This window comes from Protomyctophum parallelum (assembly GCF_964188405.1).
Source record: "Protomyctophum parallelum genome assembly, chromosome: 19".
Lineage (NCBI taxonomy): Eukaryota > Metazoa > Chordata > Actinopteri > Myctophiformes > Myctophidae > Protomyctophum > Protomyctophum parallelum.
The window spans coordinates 6,149,515-6,170,543 of NC_139717.1; the positions used below are offsets into that span (position 1 = coordinate 6,149,515).

General features: G+C 42.8%; 1 protein-coding gene across 2 annotated transcripts; it reads left to right on the forward strand.

Moving 5' to 3' along the window:
• Positions 1 to 5,333: 5,333 nt before the first annotated feature.
• On the forward strand, positions 5,334 to 15,052 carry tbpl1 (TBP-like 1). Of its 2 annotated transcripts, none has more exons than XM_083790259.1 (7): positions 5,334 to 5,438; positions 6,100 to 6,430; positions 7,290 to 7,372; positions 8,390 to 8,453; positions 9,526 to 9,629; positions 12,418 to 12,512; positions 14,273 to 15,052. In XM_083790259.1, the coding sequence occupies exons 2-7, from the start codon at positions 6,296 to 6,298 to the stop codon at positions 14,368 to 14,370; spliced, it is 579 nt and encodes a 192-aa protein (XP_083646385.1). In that variant the 5' UTR covers positions 5,334 to 5,438; positions 6,100 to 6,295; the 3' UTR covers positions 14,371 to 15,052. The 2 variants fall into 2 exon arrangements, with proteins under 2 accessions (XP_083646385.1, XP_083646386.1); XM_083790260.1 differs by having other exon boundaries at positions 6,100 to 6,424.
• Positions 15,053 to 21,029: the final 5,977 nt, after the last annotated feature.

A 21,029-nucleotide genomic window follows, 5' to 3' on the forward strand; every position in this document is an offset into this window, starting at 1 on the left:
AGGTATGGAGAACCGGGATGACTGGAAGCGACGATGGAGGGCTCGTCTGAGAACGACCTCGAGAGAGAGAGAGAGAGAGAGATACTGGTAGTTAGTTGTCGGTTTACTTCAGTTAGAATACTCGTTCGTTCTTTTAAGTTTTGATGGGATTGACGTCAGATTGACGTCAGAAGAACATCGAAATGCCCAGAATGCCTATATTTCTCCAACTCCAGACATTCTAGGAGGGGAAACCAAAACTTTCAGTGATTTTGTTTTTAAATGTGTTTTTTGAGTGGTGCTATGCGTGTCACTGGCTGTGTCTGTCTGTCTCTCTGTCCGTCTGTCCGAGTACGGAAATAGCGTTTGTTGACCACCAAGTGTCACTGTCGCGCAGCCTACACACACACACACACACACACACACACACACACACACACACACACACACACACACACACGCTAGGCCTACAGATCAGTCCATCCAAGAACCTGCAGTGTTTATATTTGGCAAGTTGATTGAGGGTAACATTTCTAGATTATTTCCTGCAAGTTTGACCTAATTCTGGTAAATAAAAGCGTAACGCAATTCATATTGAAACATAATTCTCTCTCTCCTCTCAGTGCCACACGCACACGCACGCACACACACACACACACACACACACACACACACACACACACACACACACACACACACACACACACACACACACACACACACACACACACACACACACACTGTCACACACACACACACGCGCACACACACACACACACACAAATTTCCAAATACACGAATACACTCCCCTTTTCCTTTTCCGACTTTCTCTCTCACACACACACACAAACACTGGAGTGAAGAGGTTATGCGGTGATGGAGCTTCTATTTACTCTCTGAATATGTGGATCTATTAGCCTGTAAGTGCTCACATCTGTGTGTTTACACGCCGCGTCTTATGAGCTAATGTGAAGAAGGGCATTGTTCCCCCGGGAAGAGAGAGTCCCGGCGATGTGCAACCCAACAAGACTGTAAACACACTCCAAAGGGCCCGGCCGGGCTCCGACGCCAGCACCAACCGACAACAAGCACACACACACACACACACACACACACACACACACACACACACACACACACACACACACACACACACACACACACACACACACACACACACACACACACACGCACACACGCACACAGAGACCATCGTTGCTAGTGGTCCCGACATTTGCTAACCTGTTCTAAATCTGCGGCTTTATAGTAAACATCTCGGGACATCTGAACGGGGCTCTCAGTCGGGGGAACAGACGTGATTTACACAGGGCTATATTTTAACTGAGGAGGACTACAATCCCAGGAGGATTTCAGTGAGACGGAGGAGAGACAATCTGGTAACCAGGGGAGGAAGAGAGCACAAACAACACGGAGAAACTGAATCATTAAAAAGTTATTTTGCTGTTTTGTTTGGGCGCTGGCCAAAGCGTGAGAACGACATGCAGTGTGTGTTCACGGAGGTCAGAGCGGAGGGGTGGGTTATTATTATGCCATGACACACTGTAAAATACTGGGTTGTAAAATTTAACTCTGGGATTGCTACAGATGTGACCGAATGGGCCCATTTGTATAGTAAAAACCAAGGATTTTTACTGTGCACACACGCACGCACGCACGCGCACACACACACACACACACACACACACACACACACACACACACACACACACACACACACGCACGCACGCACGCACACACACACACACACACACACACACACACACACACACACACACACACACACTGTACATGCATGCAATAAAGGTAAACACACACATGCACACATGCACACCCATCTGTATGTTTAGTTTAAGCTCCTCGTATATCTTTCCTATATCTTATATCATTCTTAAAGGTTTACGTTGGAGATGCAAACAGTGTTGTGCTAAAGCTACACAAGTCACTGTGAAGTCAAATGAATTTAAGACAATATACAGATAAATAGGCAGGAGACCAATATTAATGAGGTGCTAAAGGCCTATAAGGCGATGAAAAAGAAGAACAAGGCCGCACACTCATAGCCACGATGCTGGAAGTTTATTAACAGAAACCATGTTTCGACCTGTAAGGTCTTCTTCAGGGAAAGACATCATCTACAGCCTTGTGAGAGTTCAGTATATAAAAATGATGTACATCAGTTATGGAAAGGCATTTGCAAGACATTTATTTTCTGAAATACAAATTCCATATTTCATGGAACTTTCCTTTGACATTCCTCCTGGCAATTGAGTATTCGAGAGATGCAGTTTCAGTCCTATAAGTTGGGTCCAGTCTGTGAGCTCTGGCGTAGTTGAGCTCTTCCAGTTTCTCAGTATCAACCTGGCTGCAGTGATAGTCACACTAATGCACATTGTGTCTTGGTTGGTCTAACTAACACACAAATCTAAAACAAACATTATTCAATTTATTAACGGAAACTGCCTTTCGGCCTGCCATGTTTGTATAATCTGCTGTAGTAGAGCGTCGCAGTCCCGCCCCCTTTTCATGACGACGCCAGGCCCAGGAAATAATTCCCAATGCATTTTTCCCATAGACATTTCTAAAAGTATTTATTTAAAGACCTTTTAAGCGTCGTACAAAGCCAACTCGAGTCGTGACAAAACATGACAACAACAAATAATTACAAAGAAGAACAACAAGAAAAAAAGTGTTGTAACCTACCGTTTTCTTCTTCTTTCTAATTATTTGTTCAGCCCGAAATTTTTTGTTTGTTGTCATGATTTCTCACAACTCGAGTTGGCTTTGTACGACGCTTTAAATGTCTTTAAATAAATACTTTTTGAAATGTCTATGAGGAAAAATTAACGGGGAATCATTTCCTGGGCCCTATAGGGGGCGGGACTGCGACGCTCTGTTGTTGTACCTAAATTGAACAAAAACCACAAAATCGTCCCAGGGTTTAATTCATGCCCCATTAATTAAAGAGGCCTTTTAAACCAGTGCATCCACAAAAGCCCGGGAACACTTGAGTCCATTCACTAAAGTCATTCATGACTCAGAGCGGCTGTGAATTGTCTCATTGATAACACAAACATCTCCCTGCCTATCCCCCTTCCTCCTCCTATCTTCACTCCGTCTCCTCCCAGTCTTCTGTAACCTGTCCAGAATGGCCCTGGAGGATGTGTGGAGCATAGTCACTGACCAGATGTGCTCCATGTTGCTTAGAAATGCTACTAATCCAGCGAGCTCGCATGGCAGTTGGACTGTAAACAATGAAACAAGCTACACACTGTTGTCTGGGGACAAAGGGTGTTAGAATAAGCCTGTTAAGTGTAGTATTGGCAGACACATGAATGTTATGAAGAGCTTGTGGACATTGACTTGGGCCGCAGTGTCGACAAACCCTTTGGACAACATTTCAGTCTAATTGACCTAACCTTGTCTAATTCATTCATTCATTTACTCAGGCTGTAACTAAGAGGACTTATATAAGACATGCAGGGCTGGGCTGGGTAGACTGAGATGATCTTTGTCGAATCTCTCTCCTTCCTTCCTTCTGTCTGTCTGTCTGTCTGTCTGTCTGTCTGTCTGTCTGTCTGTCTGTCTGTCTGTCTGTCTGTCTGTCTGTCTGTCTGTCTGTCTGTCTGTCTGTCTGTCTGTCTGTCTGTCCGTCCGTCCGTCCGTCCGTCCGTCTGTCCGTCCGTCCGTCCGTCCGTCCGTCCGTCCGTCCGTCCGTCCGTCCGTCCGTCCGTCCGTCCGTCCGTCCGTCCGTCCGTCCGTCTGTCCGTGTCTTTAAACTTGAAGGTCTATGACACACAGTTTCTAAGGGGTAGTGCTTCGATGGGATGAGCAGATCATGCATGGAAAAAAGATCTTAATCAATATAAATGTTCCACATTGACCTTTTACAGTAATAAGTGAGTCTCTATTGGCCTGGCCTGGTACAGTATGTTGTAAGACCATCATCACTGGAGTACATACATACTGTACATGCCTCCCCAGTGTGGCTGGTCCCATCAGAGCACTCACTCACTCCAACACTCTCCCTGCTTCCACTGGCCAATACTTGTTTTCACACGTCCCACTGGCTACCAATAAACAGACAATTTGTAACAAGGGGAAATTGTCACAACAAATGCCCCAAAATATGCAATTCCCCAGTCAAGAACATATGTCAGTAATGTCATCACCTATATCCCTCATTAATTAACCGGGTTGGTAATAGACATAGTATTTTTATTGTGTTCATCATCCATGTGATGATTACAGTCAGTTAAACATGTCTATACACGGACGTATAGCAAAGACTTCATCTTGTCCGCGGCAAATTTCCGTTTTTAGTTTTTGCACACCATTATTATAATGTTCTTATTTAGATCATGAGACCCAATTATACTGAATGTCAGTGTCCTGGTTTTCTTCAGAATATGCTTAGTACGACACTATGAATGTAGTTTCGGTTCTCAAATCATTTATTTGCCAATATTCCCTGTAACTCTGAGAGTGAAAGAATTGAGCCAAATGGAGCCGTAACCATTTGTTCACTCTCAGAGTTACAGACCTGTTATATGGTCATTCAGCGCTACCTCTTGTGTTTGATTGATTGATTGATTGAAGTATTTATTTACAGATTGAAGAATTACAGTACATTTCAAGCACAACTCAATCCAAGACTGTTAACTGTGGACGACACCATAAAGCATTACACTTGTTTACAATAAGGGTCCGCAAGTTCGTCCAACATGTTCAATTCATCAAAACATTTAGAGACGTACAAATATAGGCTACAGGGGGAAAAAACATACAGTGAGGGGAAAAGGGGGTGGGTGGGGGATTCAGATTTTTGTTCACTCATGTCTGTGGCACAAATGGAATTTTGACCAAAAACAATGATTATAAACAATTATAAAAAAAACCTGGATGATTGTAAAATCTGAATCCCCCACACTTTTTTTTAACCTCCTTTATGATGATTTTCTGTTCTTTGGCTATATAGAAGTATATATTTGTACGTCTCTAAATGTTATGATGAATTGAACAAGGTGGACCTTCTTGTAAACAAGTGCTTTATTGGGTCGTCCGTCCACTCACTGTTAACAGTTTTTGTATTGAGTTGTGCTTGAAATGAACTGTAATAATTCTGCAAACTGTTAATAAATACAATCAATCAATCAATCAATCAATCAATCAATCAATCAATCAATCAATCATCTACTAGACTAGACTACTAGTACAGTTTACACTACACACCGCAAGGCTCTGGTCACAGATACCGGTTAGGTGTGTTGCCCTCTTCGACCACATGGGGGCGCCAGTCTGCCAGCTAAGTACAGGAAGTCAACATTAGCAGCTGATGCTACTATAGAGGCTGCTGCTCACTTCAAACCAACAACACCGTGGAATGGCTTCTGTTGTGGTTTCTACCTCACAACACTGACCCCAGCGTCCACCGCGCAGAGGTAGCGTGCTACACGAACACTTAATACATCATTCAATACTTACTTTAGACCACATATAATAATAATAATAACGCCATTAAAGTAGCCAACCAACCAACGCCTGTCCTCTTCTGTTTAGCTAACGTCTTCAGGTAGCTAACCGCTAACTAGCTATTATCAACTTTTCATTCATTGGCCCGTTAAGCTTCTTTTCTTTGTTGGCTGCCTGCTAGCCTGCTAGGCAACGCGTTAGCTGCACTGTGGTGTGTAATGTATGTGTGTGTATGTTATATTATTATAGCAGCCGCTCGCACTGCTTATTGTCTTTTTTCCCCCCAACGTTCAGTTCTTGCAGTTTTACTTAAAGCTTAGCCAGTGTACGTGAAGGCACTGAAGTGAGCAGACTGGGTGATTTAAACTCGGTTATAGTTGCGCCGGGGTGTCGCAGGCCGACAAATGCATGGAACCACTTAACTACAAGCTTGCAGTTGATTATTATAAATCAGTAATATGATCTAACGTTAGAGTTCTTGCGCCCTACCGTCGAATTTCTTGTACACCCAGGAGGTATAACAACAGAGCAACCTTAAGTTGTCCATCGACAAAATGACTACACTTTTTTTTTTACATTTGAGAGCAAATACAACTACCTGAGAAATGTACAGTTAACTTTTTCTCACAGATCGTGTCCCTGTCCGTCCGTCCGTCCGTCCGTGGCTGTGGTGATCATGGTGGTGCTGACAGCAGCGGTGCTGCTGATGGCAGTGTGACCGAGGAGGAGGTGTGACAGTCAGGCTGACAGCCAGGCCAGCGGCGGTACCCTCCTGGTCGGTGCTGTGTGTGACAAACAACAACACAGTCCACCCACCGCCCCGCTCATGGATTCCAGCAATGACGAGGCTCTGGACATTATCATCACCAACGTGGTGGCCACCTTCAGGACCAGGTGCCACCTCAACCTGCGCACCATCGCCCTGGAGGGCATCAACGTCATTTACAAACCTGAAGTAGGGGTGAGGAGAACGGACAAGTGATTGTGTGTGTGTCACAGAGAGAGAGAGAGAGAGAGAGAAGTGGATGTCGTTATGTTATGTGTTTGCCCTAGAATGTCTGTGATCATACATATATTTCATATATTACACAGTCCTAGAACAACTGTGCCTGCTCCCGGTTTAGCTGCGTGACATGGGCGGCATAAATGTGGTCGGCCAGACAGTGGCCTTGTGGTTAGAGTGTCCGACCTGAAACTGGGAGGTTGGGGGTTCGATCCCCGGCCGGGTCATACCAAAGACTGTAAAAATGAAATGGGACACAATGCCTCCCTGCTTGGCACTCTGCGGACCCCCATTTGAAAATATATGCCAGGGACCCCCATGAGAGAAGATCTTTACGGCTCTAGCAGTGATTCTCAACCTGTTTTATTTCAAGGACCCCCAATTTGACATGCCTTGGGCTATGGTCTGGACCCCCATTTAATGGCATTTCTATCTCTGAGACCCCAAATTATATTGTGAAATCAAAGTTAATTTAACTCTGAGTTACAGACCCATAAGGGTCCATTCATCATTTAGCTGGGGACCCCCTGGAACTCCCTCAAGGACCCCACTTTGGGAACCACTGTGTTAGAGTACACATTTCAATTAGAGAGAGAATACCCCCCCCCCCCCCAAGCTACCTTTTACTGACTTGAATGCTTTCTTTTTGTAATTGAAAGTGCTGTTTTACCCTGCCTGTTTTTTGTAGTGTAAAGAAGGACATGGATATTGTGGATAGTTAGATGCCCTCTGTAGAGTCTCTCTGTACTAGTAAATGTGTTGTTGTGAATGATGTCTTAACCAGCTCACTTTGTGTGCGTTATGTTTTTGTGTTCAGAAAGTCTTGATGAAGCTTCGCAAGCCGAAGATCACAGCCTCCATCTGGTCCTCAGGGAAAATCATTTGCACTGGAGCCACCAGGTAAGCACACTGGCACACCAGGGACGTACACACACAGACCTCATAGGGGGCTTCAGCCCTGCCCTTTTAACCGTCTGTGAAACAACTGTGCTCTCCAGACCACGAATGCAGCATTTACTACAGTGGAAACAGATTAATATAGTATGAGAGTGGCGACACTAGCGTTAACTCCCATTGTAACCTATGGCTGGAGTTCCAGCCATAGGTGCAATGTTTGGAACTATAGCCCATAGGCACCCGCTTTGGAAATATAGCCCATAGGCACCCGCTTTAGAACTATAGCCCATATGCACCCGCTTTAGAACTATAGCCCATAGGCACCCGCTTTAGAACTATAGCCCATATGCACCCGCTTTGGAACTATAGCCCATAGGCACCCGCTTTAGAACTATAGCCCATATGCACCCGCTTTGCGGTGAGATCAAAGCGTGTCGCTACTCTCCTACTCTACACTCTGCGTGGAAGAAATGCAAATGCCACTCCTTTCTTTCCATGTCATGCTAGAAGGCAGCATTCAGGAGAACTTGCTTTTTATCCCTCCGAAGTCTCCTGAACTTGAACACAGCATTTTGCATTGAACAAATTAGTTTAGAAATCCATGTCGTTACACCTGCATCTCCACTAGCTAAAGAGTGCTGGTGTTGCGCCCCGAAAATAGCTGATCTACAAGCTTGTGAGCTTGTAGATCTGCTATTTTTGCAATTTTTGTCCAAAGGTGCCCTCTTACGGGATAAAAGTGAAGGTTAAAAACTTTAACTTCTTTAATTGGTTGTCCGTAGATAGAACATGTAGAAAAATCCCCACCTAGCTCAAATCACCCTCCTGACTTCCACCTGTAAACACGGTGATGTGATGTATTTACCAGCAGTCTCTGAACACAGAGAGACTCTTCTAGACGTCTATACGGGTTAATGGCAATGAACCCTTGTTGTGCATGTGCGTTAACATGCATGCACATGTTTGTGCAAATCTATGCCCCCTACTCATACCTGCTTTCCCCTCATCCTCTTCCCCCAGCGAGGACGACGCTAAGCTGGGGGCCCGCAGGCTGGCACGCTGTCTACAGAAGCTGGGCTTCAGGGTGAGAATGACCCACCGTGTTGGTTTTATGAAGCACGTCACTGCTTCTCAAAGCTTTAACCCATTCTGACCTGAGATCAGATTCATACGAGGTTTCCGCCGGACACACACTGGTCTGATGAACCCATTCTGACCTGAGATCAGATTCTAAAAATGTCAGTCGCTCTTCAATTTTTCAAAAATAGCAGACCTACAAGCTCGTATCGCGCCACTCGGTGGCGCGATATGAGCTTGTAGATCTGCTATTTTTAAATAGCTAAAGCATAACATGATGCTGACACCAAAATGGGTGCCCGGTCAGAATGGGTTAAGCTTGAGAAGATGCCTTTGGTGTCAAACCTACAAAAATACATTTGGAATTAATAATGAATTTAGCTGAATTGAGAACTACTTAACGAGAGTAACTCTTTCTTTTTTGTGACGGCTACAGAAAATATTCGGCAGAAAATAGTATATGCAATTAATTCATTCAAAAGTGCTGAATAAATGTATTATGGACCCATAATAGTGATTATTATTTAAGTTAAGCTTTACCATAATCATGTCTTTTGCCATTTCACATATATATTGTTTTCCATACACCCACATGGCAGCACAAACGCTAAACAAAACATCAGGATTATGTCCATGAATACTGATTCTGCTGATGGTTTCTTAGTTATCATACAGATAAATACACTGGTTTCTGTGTGTGTACACCTCAACTAAACTCAACATATATTTGTAATTTTGTATATCCCTTAATCACTGTTACGGTCTCAAAGGGCTTTACATGCCCACATACGACAAAGGAAACAAACGACACCCGCTGGTCCTTAATCAGGCAAGGAAAAAGTTCCAGGAAAATACCCTTTGTGGACAAAGAAAGGGCATAAATAAATCCAAGGAAAAGAGTGAGAAATAACTCTTGTTACTCTGTGTGTGTGTGTGTGTGTGTGTGTGTGTGTGTGTGTGTGTGTGTGTGTGTGTGTGTGTGTGTGTGTGTGTGTGTGTGTGTGTGTGTGTGTGTGTGTGTGTGTGTGTGTGTGTGTGTGTGCGTGTGCGTGTGCGTGTGTGTGTGTGTGTCTATGCAGGTGCGGTTTTCAGACTTCAAGGTGGTGAATGTGTTGGCGGTGTGTTCCATGCCATTTGCTGTCCACCTTGTCAACTTTACTAACAACAACCGACCTATTGCAAGGTATTTAATGACATGCAAACAGCTAAAAGGTGGGGAGAGCTTTTGGGGGGTTGATTGAGGACCAGGTCAGGCATGCTGCATCATTCTGGATCATTTGGAGGATGCCATCATGGGGCCAATATAAGGAGGAAGGTTCAGTAGTCAGGCTTTGAGATGACTGAGGCGTGAATAAGGAGCTGGGCAGACTCCTGGGCGAGAAAGGATCTGATCCTTCAGGGGTTCCCAAACTGGTGCGTGCACCCCTTGTGGCGGTTTTATGGTGTTATTTAACACAAACGGCAAAATTCGGTAAAACACTGTTGTAAGGAGATGTATAGAGCAGCTGTGGGAGTATACAGCAGCTGCATGTCTCTCAGTGCAGTGACATTCTGTGATTATTTGCCATAATCATATTAAAAAAAGTATAATTTTCGGCCAAATACAACAAGACTGAGTATTGGAGGGTGCGTCAGCTATAGGTCAGGAGGTAACTGGGGGTGCGCGGCCAAAAAGGTTTGGGGACCGCTATAAAGTGTAAACCTGCAGGAACAACTGACCGCAAACGCTGCCATTGAATGTGTGCCTTGAAGCGCAGCTGACTGACTGTCCAGGAGAACACAGAGGGTTCCACCGCTAAACCCCTTATCCCTAAACTTCTTTGCCTTTTTTTTTTTACTATTTTGCAAAACACTTTTGAATAGTTAAAATGGCCAGTCTACAAGCTCACAACGTGTCAATGTAGATTGGCTAGTTGAACTATAAAAAAATGTTTTTCAAAATAGTAAAAGAAAAAAGGCAAAGAAGTTTAGGGATAAGGGGTTTAGCGGTGACGAAAATGGAGCCCTCAGTGTTCTTACACACTGGCAGTTAGAAAGAGGTGTTGATGGAACAATGTGCCGCCACACATGAGTTTGTAGGGTTTTTTTGTGCTATTTTTAAGAAAATGTGTTATTAAATCGCACTTAAATGGTTAGTTTTATTCAACATAAAATATTGTAAATGTGTTTTATAAGAGTGATAGTACTACAAGATCTTGACAGTTTGTCCTTTGGTGGACATTTGGGCACAAATTAACCGTGGGAATTGGGATCAGCCAATATCACCAGCAGGTGTAGCTGGTGATCATAAAGTGCTGGGGAAAAAAAAACTGCACATGATTTTATTCCTGTATGTGTGGGGATAGGGCGGTCTCTAGTGGTGAAAACCCTGCTCTTGCTTGAATATTATTATTTATAAAGGAACACCGGGGGATTTTATGAGCATAAACACCTCCCTCGTGTCCAGTAGACTTGAAACTTGTGTGGTAGTTACTAGTTAGTGATATACACTAATTGTAACTGCGGTTATTTATCATTATCATTGTGTTTTTAATAATCATAAAATGCAAAGGGCTGTGACTGATGTATTAAATGTGCAGCATTGTTTGGTTGACTCAATTACTCGGGTACATTTCAGTAGCGTTTTAACTAATGACATTGGACAAAATGTAAAAACAACAACTGTCACCTCCATGCTTAAGTACAACATGTAGTCAAAAGCTATCGGCAGACAACGGTGTGTTTTAGTTTAGAGTTTTTAGACCAGTATGGTCTTTAAAATCACTGAATGTGACATTTACAGATATTGGTTACTGGATATAATAATGTATTGGCTACAGAATTGTAGCGGGGGGGTCATTATTCACCCACCTATTTCATTTCTGCGAAATGGCACGATGAGACATTTGTTTATCATCAGAATAATTTATTTGTGAGAGATATTTTGAGGTACATATTAATAGTGAACTGTGTGTGTGTGTTTCAGTTATGAGCCAGAGCTACATCCTGCTGTCACATATCATATTAATGGTGAACTGTGTGTGTGTGTTTCAGTTATGAGCCAGAGCTACATCCTGCTGTCACATATCATATTAATGGTTAATTGTGTGTGTTTCAGTTATGAGCCAGAGCTACATCCTGCTGTCACATATCATATTAATGGTGAACTGTGTGTGTGTGTTTCAGTTATGAGCCAGAGCTACATCCTGCTGTCACATATCATATTAATGGTGAACTGTGTGTGTGTGTTTCAGTTATGAGCCAGAGCTACATCCTGCTGTCACATATCATATTAATGGTGAACTGTGTGTGTGTGTTTCAGTTATGAGCCAGAGCTACATCCTGCTGTCACATATCATATTAATGGTGAACTGTGTGTGTGTGTGTGTGTGTGTGTGTGTTTCAGTTATGAGCCAGAGCTACATCCTGCTGTCACATATCATATTAATGGTGAACTGTGTGTGTTTCAGTTATGAGCCAGAGCTACATCCTGCTGTCACATATCATATTAATGGTGAACTGTGTGTGTGTTTCAGTTATGAGCCAGAGCTACATCCTGCTGTCACATATCATATTAATGGTTAATTGTGTGTGTTTCAGTTATGAGCCAGAGCTACATCCTGCTGTCACATATCATATTAATGGTGAACTGTGTGTGTGTGTTTCAGTTATGAGCCAGAGCTACATCCTGCTGTCACATATCATATTAATGGTGAACTGTGTGTGTTTCAGTTATGAGCCAGAGCTACATCCTGCTGTCACATATCATATTAATGGTGAACTGTGTGTGTGTTTCAGTTATGAGCCAGAGCTACATCCTGCTGTCACATATCATATTAATGGTTAATTGTGTGTGTTTCAGTTATGAGCCAGAGCTACATCCTGCTGTCACATATCATATTAATGGTGAACTGTGTGTGTTTCAGTTATGAGCCAGAGCTACATCCTGCTGTCACATATCATATTAATGGTGAACTGTGTGTGTGTTTCAGTTATGAGCCAGAGCTACATCCTGCTGTCACATATCGGATCAAAACCCTCAAGGCTACTGTGCAGGTTTTCTCTACCGGCAGCATAACAGTTACAGGTAATGCTCTCTCTCTAGTGCACACACACCTGTACTTCTCTCTCTTTCTTGCTCTCTCTCTCTCTCTCTCTCTCTCTCTCTTGCTCTCTCTCTCACCTCTAATAACTAAAAGCCAGCTTAAGAGATTGAGGCCGCATTCAGGGGTTGACACTAAGGGTTGCCCACCTGCCCCCTGGCAGGTAAATAAAGGATTTGGGGCATGTGGAGTTGGCTTTCAGGTTGCCTGACCGGGCAAGTAATCGTTTGAGAGTGGATGTAACCATCTATAAACACAACACCAGAGTGGAATGTAAAATAAAAGCACTGTTGCTACATTTAAAAATATAAAATAACTAAGTGAATAATAAGTGTGAACCCTTAGTCATATTCATACAGGAGGTATTTGCCATAAAAATAATTGGTATTGACATTTTTTATCAGCCCCCGAATGTAAAAAATAAATACAAAATAATATTGTTAAATTGAACTGTAATTCAAACTTTACCCATACTTTTATAATGGACAATTTACTTTTGGGGCAAGTGGGCATGGCGTTTGGGCAAGTAGAACAGGACCTGTACTTGCCCGGCGGGCAAGTGCCTCTGAGACCTTAGTGTCAACCCCTTAATAAAACATTCCATTAGTCTATTCGTTTGTTAATATTTTAATTCCCCCAGCGATTTTACTTAAAAGTAAAATCTCTTGATTTGATTGTTGTTATATATGGCATACACAAGGCCAGTGAATAGATTTAAAGAATATTGCTGGTGTGTTATCAGTTTTCACATTTAATCACATCAACATAATTTCATCAATCAAAATGCAGACGTTTTGGGATGTCCTAAATTGCATATTTTAGTACTGTATGTATGTAAGTATTGTTTCATATCTCTGCTGCCAGGAAGAAACCACTTTTTCAGGAAATGAAGAAAAACAAAGCAATAATGCCTCCTCAAAGTTGGTGTTGTAACTTTATATACTGTCAATTAGAGGCCTCTCATGCATATGGTGGAGTTAGCTGTTTTAGCAGACAGTGAGTTTGAGGGTCCAATGGAGTTAAGAGGTTTTGCCAAAGCGTGTTTTACTACTTTTCATTGGTTCAATGTTGTTGTTTTTTTTTTTTTTAAGATATTTTTTTTGCGGCTTACGCCTTTTATTGATTTTTTTTTAAGGGACAGATAGTAGGCTGACAGGAAACGGGAGAGAGATGGGGGGATGACATGCGGTAAAGGCCGTGTCAGGTCCGGGAGTCGAACCCGCGGCACACCGCGACTGGATCACCAGTCCGGTGCCCAGACCGTTACGCTACGGCCTGGGCCGTTCAATGTTGTTTTAACCATCACACAGACGTAAAATGTGTTCAATCGCACTGATTAATGCAAACAATGATATGATATGATTATGTTGACGTGAAAAATGGTGGTAGTATCGGTATGTGTATGTTTGACCCATCTTGGTGGCTGTGGCTCAGGAGGTAGAGCAGGTCGTCCAATGATCCCTGGGTCGGCAGTTCGAATCCCGGCTCCTCCTCCTGTCCACATGTCGAAGTGTCCTTGGGCAAGACACTGAACCCTACATTGCCTCCAATGAGTCGGTCGGTGTGAGCTTCGCCACCATTGGTGTGTGAATGTGGGAAGTGAGGACGCTGGCGTCGACTGTTCGCCGCTTCACCTCCCAATGTATGAATGAATGAACCATTGTAAAGGGCTTTGAGCACTTGGAAAAACGCTATAAAAATGCAATTAATTAATTCATTATCTCTCTCCCCCACCCTGTCTCAGGACCAAATGTGCAGGCGGTGGCGACAGCAGTGGAACATATTTACCCTCTACTGTTCGAGTGTGCGAAACCTAAAAAACAAAGAGAAGCGAAGGATTAAACAGAAGACCGGTCTCATCATCACCCGTTTGTGGCAAGTGACGAAGCACCTTATCCCTTTGGATGTGTTTGGATCGTTGTTTGTTTTTTATCGCTGTGCGTCTGCAGCCACAAACCTACAATATTGGCTGAGAGAATGACCTGGAATCCTTCCATTCCTTCTTCTTTTGTTTTGTTTTTAACTGTTTTTAACAGTTCTCCCCCCCCCCCCCCCCCCTCACTAAATCTGAAATTCCCTTTTTGTGGATTGTTAACCGTTTTTGACCCTCGCTAAACTCTTAACCAACATGTCTGCTCTTAACAAGCTTCACTGACACTGAGAGCGGTGGAGCTTTTGGGATACTTTATTCCTTCCTCTCTGGGTGTTCTTGCATGAACCGCAAACCAAGCCAGTCTTCAGTAACTTGTGCTAAAACACGTAACAATAGTGATACTGTCACAATGAAATGAATCAGTGTTTTTAACATTTGGGGATGCCTTGTCTAAGTTGTCTTATGTACCGTGTATACACAGCCACACGTCCCAGTTTAAGACTCCACTTTCTCTGGGAGAATCTCCGTCCACAACCTGTTTTTAGAAGTAGAATTTGCTCTTATATGTAGAATGATACTAAGACCCCGAAACACACTTATTATTAAGTACCGGTAGGCAAATGTGGTTGCTTCGAGCTACGCAGTCGATTTAACGTGTTGTTGCATTTTCCTCACCTGAAACTGTCAACGCAATGGAGACACAACCAGTGTTGTAAGCAGGGTTTCTACAGCAGGATGAAGCCGTCTTCGATTTGGGTTCTCTTCCGTTTCTCTCAATGTAACAGGATATAGTTGCAATCTTTCTGAGGGTGTATTTATTTACCTCCCAGGGTACAAAATAATACACATTGGATATATGTAATGCAAAAGGATTTCATCTCCGGTGCCATTAGAAACATTGGAGAACATTGGACACAGAAAGGCATTAATTAACTTTTTTGTTAACCCCAATGTAGTCATTGCAAATTCCTTCTACATGTTTATAGTCCCATGTTTACAGTCCCATCACTGCCAACCCCTATTGGTCTGTGGAGGTAACCAAACCACCTATAGACAAGGAGACTGCAGCGTGTTTTTCACCCCACAGTGAGGAGTTTCACCAGTAGGACCATGTAATGCATGTGGAGGAACACAGTAACACACCATCCCTCGCACATTTCAACCCCCAGTGACCAACATGTAGACAAGAGACAGAGAGAGCCAATCCCTGCCAGTTTCCCGCCATTCGAACACGTTCGATCGTGTTGGTTGGAGCGGCCCGGCCATCCCATGATGGTGGTGGTCATAAACTTACGCCCCCACGCCAACCCGGACGCCCTTTTAATAATCATTTTAATTGACCAAGTGTCGCTGAGGAAATGATGTGTACATTTTGTTCACTTCCTCCATTTAAACATTTACCTCTTACACCTAATTCTGTAACCTTTAAAATATCGTCCCCCTCCACAATACATAAATATCAAGCTTGTCTGCTGGTAAGTCTTGACCGCCCTAATCGTAACCCAAATGGTGTCTTTTACGTATTGAGAACATGGAGGACGTTTGTTGCATGTCTCGGTCCCCTGCATCAATGTCCTCTATTGTGATTTGTGAGGAACTTGAGGATAAATGGCCCAATTCTTGACCGTCTTTACTACTATATTCATTGTTGTGCACCAAAATAGGACCTGGATTATTCATATCCAAAATGTAACATTTGTCCATAATCAAATGTTGACCTTCACAAATGCTCTGTACAGTATGTCACACAGTAGTCCTCAAAGAGTTGGGACATTTTGTTAGCAAGGATATTATATACTGTAAACTTACTAGTACACAAAAAAAATTTTTTTTTTCAAACAAGAAAATGAAATGTGAAGAATTAAGCATTCTGACTCGGAAACAAAATGCTCCTGTAATCCCTACCGACATGGGGCTGATGTCAGCCCCGAACCGACCCCGTCCTACATCTGTGAATAGAGGTAACGTCTTGGATTGGTGTATCTGGTGGTACAGTATATGTTATGGATAATATGGCTTTGACATAATGATGTGTCATCTACCTGGACATAAGATACTTGGACTGAATATTAGTGTCCAACCAAGCTATGGGACACTCTTCTTTGTGTTATTAAAACTTTTGTATTTTGTATTTAAAAAAAGAAAAATGACGACAAAAAAAAAAAACTGAATAAAGTAAGCTACTATGACAATGTTGTATATGTTTTACTGTCTTAATCTTTACATTGTTTTGTCTCATTTGCAAGTCTTGAAATGCCAAATAAGTTTAGTAATGGAGCCTGGATCAACACAGGTCTCTTCCAGGTCTGTTGAAGAGGGGCGCAACAACGCAAGCTCTTTGTTCCCCACTTAGAATAAACCTAAACCAGAAACCTAACCTAGTCATTTTTATAATTCTAATAAGATTAAAAGTACTTTAGCAACTTTGTCTTAGTGTTACTTTTAGTAGCAATTCTGATTTAAGCTCAGTCTTTGAACAATCCATTGAACTTTAGGCCTGCCTAGGCTACGGTACTTAAACTATCTAGTCTTAGCCAACTAAAAATTAACACTGGCATAAAATAAACTAAAACATAATTGCTCAGACTCTTCAACAAAGATGGCAAAAACAAACATTCTTTGTTCTGTACTTAAACCTAAACCCTAAACCCTAAGGTAAGTGGGGAACATAAAACCTGGGGAACATAGGGATGACCCCGTTGGTAACCACATAGTTCTGGTCCAGTTCTTACAGCGAGTCTCTCTCTGACGCCCTGTGGAAGTCCCTTCCGCAGCCCTCTGGTGATATTCTCACTCCCGTGCGAGTGTTTACAATTCCCAGCAAATAAACAAAACGATGTAACTACTCACCGACACAAAGCCTGTTAGACCTTGGTAAAAATCTATTCTCGAAGCTGGGAAGCATCTCAAGTCCCCAGCTTCTCTCTAAAATGCGTTAAAATTAATGTTAAAACGCAATGTACCCTGAATTTACCGGGCAGAGTCATTTCTTCTACTACGGAATTTCCGGGTTTTGCCTGCGCCGATCTGGTTGGTTTCATTTTATTTAATGATTAAAATAGTGCATTTTAGAGAGAAGTAAAATGTAACCACACAGACCCTTATTAGTTCTTTAACTCTTGAGAGTTTAAAATGAAACCAAATCGACTCGGACTACTGTACATTTGGTTTCATTTTACGCTCTCGATTGTTAAACGTCTGCATTACTTAATTTACCAGAAGTCTACATAATTGGAGAATGTAGAATAATTAATAATAATCAACACCTGTTGTCTCTCCTAATGGTACCAACATCAATACAGCATGGAATTGTGGACAAAATCGACAAGAAAATATTCGTAGTCTTTGATCTGAGGCGCTAAATCTCATCAAATGGTGGTCCGTGGCTCAAATGGCGAATAGATAATGGGCATTGACATGAAATGGATTGAAAACCACTGATATAAAGAGGTTTCAAATTGTGACACTTCCAAATCTTCGAATGGAAAAAATGAAAACGCAGTAGGTAGGTAAAAATTACAAAACCTTTATTTATTGAGAACAGCTGTTTAATGCATTTCATTTCATTAACACAAGTAAAAACAAATTTGAATGGGAATCATGTCTTGTAGTTTTTTAATGTGTGTGTATAAAACTATTTGCATAATTTGATGCAGGGGAGTGTGTGTGTGTGTGTGGGGGGGGGGGTACATACAATAGTACTACTTCTGTACATATAGGCAATGATTAGTTTAGCCCAGCCATGTTTTATATTGAGTAAAACATTTTGGTGCTCTGATAGGGTGGCGATTAGAAATTGCAGCCTTTTCATTTAGAAATCCATGTCGACATGGATGTGTTGCTGTCTGGAATAACAGCGTCAGGACTGGTCCTGAAACTGCAGTCTCATGGACGACTTATTCTAAAGGGCTTGGTAAAAAAAAAATGTATAAAACACACCATGGTGTGAGTTTCAATAATCTTTGTTGGTTACCTGATTAGAAAGAAAGGCATGTGGAGGGAAGACTCAAGAACAAGACTATTAAATTATAATTCCCAAATATACCATACTACCTAGTAGTACCTACCACCTTATCTCTTAGACAATGATGTGTGTTCCAGTAGGTCTGACAAACATTTGCATCGGTACATTCAAGTGTATTATGGTGAGCAGCAGATAAAAAACGACATCTTTAAAATGCAGTAAGAATGAGAACATTGTTTAGGATCCAACTGTGAAAACGTCTGCAGACCGTAAACAAAAACATACAATATACTGTACATGTAGTCTCGTGATACAATATACTGTACATGTAGTCTCATGATACTAACTAGAACTCAGAGTTCTTCACCTATACTGTACCAATTGTGGGGATTTCTAAATGCAAGGTAGTTAATGTCCAGACCTATGCCTAGTGCTTTGGAAACATTCTTTTTAAGCTCTTGTTTCCACCCAGATTTATCAATGAAAGCCTGGAGATGAATTGTTCCTTAGTCTCTAGTTGAGCAAAGTGTTTAGAAAACTGACTTGTAAGTCATTGGGTAAGATTAGTATTTGATTATAAATAAGTAAATAATTTGGATTTCCCTGTGGAAAAGCAGCCATTGTCTTCATATGTACATTTTCTTTACTCCAATTACCTTTCTGGTACTGAAATAGCAATTCCACTGGAGTTGTTGAAGATATAACGCCAAATGTTGGAGAGAGAGAAAGCTCTTGAACAAATGAAGGCCTTCAGCATTAGAATCTCTTGTTAGAGAATATGAATGAATGAATGAAAAAAAAAAATCTACTCTTGGGGCATCCTCTCTTTACCCCCCTTTTCAACAAGCAGGAGTGACTCAGTTAATGAAGTTCACAGTTTCAACCATCGCTACATCCTTCCATTCCTGCCCGTGTACAATGTTCTCCACCCCGCCTTGTTTCCTCCTTTCAGGTGAACCCGCTATGCAGAAAGAACGTTGAGCAGGAGGGGGAGAAAGGTCATCACGACACGGGTCAGAAAAGGAGTGCACTGCATTACACACCCACGCATTCTTGCAGGTGAAAATGTGTAAGTATGGGATCTTGTCAGTTGCTGTTGGTAGGATTGTCCGTGTTCCTTTGGCCCTCAGCATGAAGTCTTCTCACTCATGGTTTCAGAGGGTAACGCACTGTGGACAGTCTCTGTGGACGTCCTCCTGAGCAGGTTCTGGAACCGCTTACAGAACCTCACCTCAAAGTGTTTCCTGGGATGAGAGAGAGAGAGAGAGAGAGAGAGGAGTGTTAGGTGTGTGTAAAGCTGTGATTTCTCCTTGGTGCCAAATGTTCCCCTTTTCTCATTTCTCAAGTATTAACTTGCGATCGATCATCACCGATAGTGTACAGTCTGTACACCTAGGCCTAAACTGCAGTAGTTGCGAACGCAGTGAGCCACTTACTATGACAGCAGGGGCTGAGTGTCTGTGTGTCACGCTGTGTGTGTGTGTCACGCTGTTACACCACCGGCCCGCCACCAGAGGGCGCAGCTGTGGCACGCACGCACGCACGCACACACACACACACACACACACACACACACACACACAGGGCGCAGCTGTAGCACACACACACACAACCACACACACACGAGCTGCGTTCGCTTCACGCGTTTGCGCGTCTTACTTGTTTAAACCCTAATGATATTTCCCCAGCTCTTCCTCACATCGTAATGTTCATCGTAATAAAATAAATAAAAATCACACTTGTGTGAAGTGAGGGGCGCCCACTGTGGCTGCCACACGACGTCATAAGCAATCATAAAAAGTCCTTAGACTAGGCTGATCTCACGCAGGGACATACAGTACTGTAAGTAAGCACAAAAAGTCAAGAAAGCATTGCCATGGAGACATGAATGCAGCGTGTTATTGAATTAAACGGTATCAGAAAGAAAACAGAGGTACAGTAAGGGAACATACAGTAAGCAAGAAACTTTGTAATGTAACTATAATAACCCAGTAACGTACTGTTCAATAGCTTTAATACCAAAAACACATTGGGGCATAATCTACAAAATGTGCATGGTCACTAGTCAAAGTGTGCACTAGTCTGCAGTACAATCAAACTATATCCCACGATTTTGTAACCCATTTTTCACCCCTGTGTCAATTATCTAATGTGGTCCATGGGCTCTACACACCCTCCACCAACCTAGGGAGAGCAACAGAATTGAACTCATGCTTCCTTCATACATGAGTGTCCAAGTCGCTCCACCTGACAGGGTGGAGTTTCCCTGGTTGGACGTAGCGCGTGGAAGGAACACGTTATTCCAACCAGTTCCTTTCCCCTCCATCAGGCGCCCTGGCTGGCCAGGGGGAGGCAGTTTAGAGACCAGGATTACTGCATGTATTTTGTGAGGGTACCTACCCTATAGGGTACACGGGGAGAACATACAAACTCCACACAGAAAGGCCCTTTCGCCAAACCCGCCTCGGGTATGGGCACTGATGACGCGGAGGAGAGGACACGCCGCCAGCGCCCACAGCGTCCCGAGCGGGAATCGAACCCAGGACCTTCTAGCTGTGAGGCGACATCACTTGCAACATGTTGGTTGATCATAGCCTTAACTGAACTCGGTGAACTTGTAGAACTCGGTGAACTCGTAGAGCATGTTTGACAGTGAATCTCAGG